A 5,523-nucleotide genomic window follows, 5' to 3' on the forward strand; every position below is an offset into this window, starting at 1 on the left:
ACAAACAAAAAATCAAGACAAAACCCCCAAACAAAAATAAAAGACTTTGGAAGTCTGGTGGAGAGCTAAGAATTTCTGGATTTATAGCAAAGTGGGCACAGAGGCAGCTGTTACTCAGATCATGGAGCTGCAAGGATGTAGACAGGAGCTCCCAGGCTGGGCATCAGCCTCACTAGCAGCAGGTTACAGAGAATTTCCTGCTGCCAGGTATTGTGGCTCATATGTGTAGTTCTAACACTGCAAGAAGGGAAAAGAGGATTAATTACAGTTATTTCAAAGCCCATATGGATTTTTATTTATTTCTTATTTAAATTGCGTGACAAACTACTCAGCAAAAGCTACTTAAAGAATGAAAGGTTTCTTCTGATTCATGGTTAAAGAGGCCATAGTCACTCTCAGCATGGGGCATGATGGAGTACACAGCAGCAGGAACATGTGACTGGGATTCCTCAAACTTCAGTAGATCAGGAAGTAGAGTGTAGGGATCCTCTTATCTGGCTTTCTCCTCTTCTTCCTTTTTCCTTGGGCCCCAGGGTGTGTCTTCAAACCTCAATTAATCTCTGGAAACACTGTTACAGATGGGACCAGAATTGGATCTCCTAGGAGATTCTAAATCCAGCCAAACTGACACTGAAGATTAGCCATCACAGCTACTTAGTGAGTTCTAGGCCAGCATGGGATACAGTGTGAGATGCTGTTAACAGAGAAACAGAAAAAGGAAGAGTGAGTCCTGGGCTACATTCTGAGCAATGTAAATGAGGGATCTGGAAAGAGTCTGAATATTTTAGCACAAGATTTATGGTCTCTGATGTTAATGGTGAGAATGGCATCCATGATGAAAAAGGGTTCTATGTGGGCATTCCATTTGGGGGAGGGGTTGAGAGAGACAAGTGAGAATATACAAGATCAGGCCTGAGTTATTGTGTTGACAGATACATATTGTTTTCTCTCCCATGAAGTATAGCCTCAGAGAGGAAATACAGGAATCAATTATATAGAGACTCTGACTGGCTGCTCTCTGAAAATTCCCTAGACTGATTTCTTACTTTTAGACATAAATAATAGAATCCAAACTCTTATCCTTTAAAAGCAAAGGAATTTAATATGTGATATTGGAGGGTTGGTGATTATTTTATTTTGGAAAAAGCCAATGAACCAAATTCAAGGCTTCACAGCCAGGAACAGAACTGACAAGTCCATCAACATCAGGTCCCACAGGGATCCTCTGAACACAGGAATCACTGAGGCCCTGGAGCTGGTCTCTGTGGGACAGCTTTCCTGCTACTCTGGGAACTGGATGTGCAGTGTTACCTCAGCCCAGTTCATTCCTGCAGTCCCAGCTTTTCCTTCTCACCATGTGCTCATTCAGCTGGGGGCTGAGGAGGACTCTGTTGTGCCCAGCTGCAGGAATGCTTGGGAAAGGGAGAGTGACTGAGGGACTTGTTCTGCTTCCTTTCTGTGCCCTTACTAGGTGTTCCTGATGTGTAAGGAGAACTCAAGAGCTGGGAGAAGATGGTAAAAGGTAGAAATACAATGATGAAAGTAGATTCCTGGAAAAGTTATCTGAGTAACTACATCAGGGGAAATTAAAAGCCTGATAGATCCAGGATAATGACGATCTAGCTTACTGGTAGCCCTGGACTTTAAAAAGTGGTAACACCACAGGGCATGGCGGCACACAACTTTAATCCTAGCACCTGGGAAACAGAGGCAGGTGGATTTCTGAGTTCGAGGCCAGCAAGGCCTACATAATAGGTTCTAGGACAGTCAGGGCTATGTAAAGATACCTTGCCTTCAGAGCAAGCAAGCAAGTGAGCGAGCAAACAAACAGAAAACAAAATCTGCCAGTTCACTGAGTCCCGGGTCAGGTAAGCAGTCACACATGGTGTGTCTCACACTAACAAAGCAGGAGATGAGCACATTTCCACCCATGGCTTCATCTCTACAGAAAACCCTCAGACACCAATCCCCTCCCTACCTGTGCTTTTCTTCCTCAGCATCACAATGGCAACCACTGCTCCAGTGACCACAACTCCAAGGAGAACCACACCAACTATCACTCCAGTTGGGGACCAAGGAGGTGGCTCTGGGAAGAGAAGGTAAAATTTAGGGGCCCTAACCCCCAGCTCAGCACTGATCCTACCTTGGGTCTCCAGAAGGTCACCTGCTTTCCTTGACAACAGGCTTCATGCTCACACCCCTCCTTACCCCATCTCAGGGTCAGAGGCTCAGGCAGCGCTTTATGGTACACATGGCATGTGTATCTCTGCTCCTCCCCGGAAGGCATCACCACAGCTGCCCACTTCTGGAAGGTTCCATCCCCTGAAGGCCTGGTGTCCACCAGCTCTGTGTCCTGGGTCTGGTCTTCCCCGTCCCTCTGCCAGGTCAGGGTTATCTCAGTTGGGTAGAATTCAAGAGCCCAGCACCTCAAGGTGACATCTCCTTCAGGTCTAGGGTGATGGGTTATATGTGCCCTTGGAGGATCTGAGGAGAAGAGTTAGAAACTTCAAACATCTTTTAAACTTTTTCTGGGGACTTAAACTATATACATGTGCCTACCTAGCAATGTTCAGAAGAATCAAGATGCAGGGGGTGTCACATGGTATAAACCCCACAAGTTGCCTATACTCAGGCACTAGTATGATCTATTTCTTAGAAAAGGAAGATTCCCAATTTTCCACCATGAATACAGGATTTCTGGTCCTGACTTGGGTGGAAGAATGAGGAACTAACTCATCATCACTTGAGTGAGACCTCCAAAAACACTGGGTGTGGGCAGACAGCTCAACCTCTGGGAGGCCATGGTTCTTTACAGGCTGCAGAATGAATGGGGCTGCTATTGGTTATTTCAGGGATCTTCTTTCCTATCATCCCAAGAGACTCTAATCTCTCCTGAGAGAAGGGCAAGTCCTGGGATAGTCATTCTTTGTTGTTGGATCAGGAAAACCAGGAGCACACCGCCGCTCCAGATACAAGAGAGAGCTACAGTATTACAGATTGTCCCATTTTCCTTCCTTCTTGGAGACAGGAGCCCTTCTCTGAGTGCAGATGGAGGAATTGCTTCTCAGTTCCTCTTACCTGAGCGATTCAAAATCTCCTTCCCTAGCTCCAGGTGCAAGAGTAGAGTAACAATGCATCGGGTCTCACAGAAGGTCTTCCAGAACTCTGCTAAATTTTGTGCCTCCCACTGTCGCTTGGTGATCTGAGCGGTCCTGTCTGCCACAGTCCAAGTTCTCAGGTCCTCGTTCAGGCTGATGTAATCACGGCCATCAAAGGCATGTCTATAGTACCCACGGAGGAGGTGTCCATCTGGTCCCACGTCGCAACCAATGAAACACTGAAAGGTATGAGAGCCTGCAGACGCCCCCAAAGTCAGCCCCCTCTACAGAACTCAGCCCACCCACAGAATTCCCACTTAAATGAACCGGAAACTGGGTCTCAGGGCATTGCTCTTCCTGATCCAGGTCTCTCCGCCCCCCCCCCCGCCCCGCCCCCGCAACCTCAGTTGGAACCTAGGACCTGGGACTCTGGGCACCTGGGGGAGTCCGTGGGGGACATGTAGGGGTCACTCACCGTCATCGCTCTGGTTATAGATCCGGATTGCAAATCTCAGGTTTTCTCGGGCCGTGTTTGCATAACCCTCTAAACCGTTTCTCATCTGCTTCCAATAATCGTGCCCCATCTGCTTCGCCCATGGCACGAGGGTCTCCATTTTAGTAACCACGTCACTGTCGAAGCGCAGGATTTGGGTGTCGTCCACATAGCTAACGGCGGAGACTTGGAGATCTCGGAGACGCGTTCGAGGCGCTGTCGTGCTTATCAAATACCTCAAGGAATGTGAACCTGGGGGCGGTGCGCAGTGAGACCCCGATCCCCCTCCCGGTACCCCGGGCAGGTGCACGGGCTGGAGAGCATCAGGGCACAGGGCTCGGAATGCTGGTGGAGAAGGGCTTGGAGGGTCTGTGTGGGTGATGACAAACTGCTTTGGGGATGCTGCCCAGCCCGGGCACCCTGGCTCCTCCTGGCTGAGGACGTTTCCTTCCTGACCCACACTCACCAGCACCACTCTGGATCTCAGTCTGGATCAGAGCCAGGAGTACTGAGAGCAGCAGGAGGGTGGAACACCGAGTTGCAGTCCCCATCCTTGGTGTCTGGAAAACCTGGAGGGTTTGAGACTTTGTTCCTCTCTGAGGAGTTTATAGCGTGGTGGTTTGTGAGAAGATACCACAATGACTGTGAGTTCCTTTCTCCAGAATTCCGACCTACAGTGGGAGTGAGAACATGTGTCCAGATCGAAGGACAGGACTGCTGACTCGGGTTGTAAGCAACAGAAAGGAATTCAGAGGCAATGAGGGAATTCCCAACCTATGGCTTCCCCACCTCAACCACCTTGAAGACAAAACCTCAGACCAGAGATTTATGGAGACCTCTTCCTCCTGTAATTGGTGCTCTTTGTCACATCTGCTCTCTCTGAGTCCTGTTCAGGAGGTCTGCTGAGATTCTGAATGTTTTGGTCTCAGGATGTCTTATTTGTGCTTGTACATTGTTCAGTACCTGAAAGTTTTATGTAGGTCAAATCCAACGACATTTACTGTTAAAAGTTGCTCATGGAAGCTAAATAAGAAGACGATCCTGATGAAGATTATTTAGCTATCCGCCAGGAGGTAGGAAATAGTCAAGAGTCCCAGGTAACCTTGGGTGCATGGGGGGGGGGGTGGGAGGGTTGTTGGAAGGGGAGAGGGTTAGAGAGAAGGGAGTAGGGGAGGAATGGAGAAAGCTCGGTTGACCGGGATGGGGGGAAGGGAGGAAGGATGAATAAGGGATCAGGGAAGAATATATTTCAACTAAGGGAGTCATTTTAGGGTTTATAGGAAACTTGATTATATATGGGATCCCAGGTCCAAGGAGAGATCCCCAGATTGTTCTCTGGACAGAGGAGAGGGTGCCTGAACCGGCCTTGGCCCACAACCATACTGATGAATATTTTGCATGTCACCATAGAACCCTCATCTGGCGATGGATGGAGATGGAGGCGGAGAACCACGTTGGAACACTGGACCTAGCTCCCTAGGTCCAAATGAGAGGCAGAAGGAAAGAGATCGTGAGCAATGAAGGCAAGGGCACAGGAAACCTTCATCCGACGTTGGATGGTGATACAGATGGAGACCCATATTGGAACACCGAACTGAGCACTCCACAGTCCAAATGAGGAACAGAATGATGAAGAAAATAAAAAAAGTAATCAGGACTGCGAGGGATGCGAGCACCCACTGATACAAGGGGACTGATATAATGGGAGTTCACCAAGGCCTGTTGGACTGGGACTGAACAAGGACATGATCCAGCCAGATTCTCTGAATGTGGCTGGCCCGGAGCCTTTTTGAAAAGCCGTTGACAATGACACTGGGAGTTGCTTCCTCTGCATGTACTGGATTTTGGCACTCCAGTCTGTTTGGACTCTCACCTTCCCTGGACCTGGAGGGAGGGGGGAGGAACTCGGGCTTCCCACAGGGCAGGAAACCC

At 48.8% G+C, this 5,523-nt stretch overlaps 1 protein-coding gene across 1 annotated transcript; it reads right to left on the reverse strand.

Annotated features, from left to right (window-relative positions):
• Positions 1 to 262: 262 nt before the first annotated feature.
• On the reverse strand, positions 263 to 4,410 carry LOC148119279 (patr class I histocompatibility antigen, CH28 alpha chain-like). Its single transcript, XM_087898679.1, has 6 exons — positions 4,058 to 4,410; positions 3,574 to 3,843; positions 3,079 to 3,354; positions 2,209 to 2,484; positions 1,979 to 2,086; positions 263 to 694 (listed from the first exon to the last, which is right to left on the reverse strand). The coding sequence occupies exons 1-6, from the start codon at positions 4,140 to 4,142 to the stop codon at positions 651 to 653; spliced, it is 1,059 nt and encodes a 352-aa protein (XP_087754805.1). The 5' UTR covers positions 4,143 to 4,410; the 3' UTR covers positions 263 to 650.
• Between the last annotated feature and the right edge of the window lie 1,113 nt (positions 4,411 to 5,523).

This window comes from Myodes glareolus, chromosome 18, assembly GCF_982192425.1.
Source record: "Myodes glareolus chromosome 18, mMyoGla1.1, whole genome shotgun sequence".
Taxonomy (NCBI): Eukaryota; Metazoa; Chordata; class Mammalia; order Rodentia; family Cricetidae; genus Myodes; species Myodes glareolus.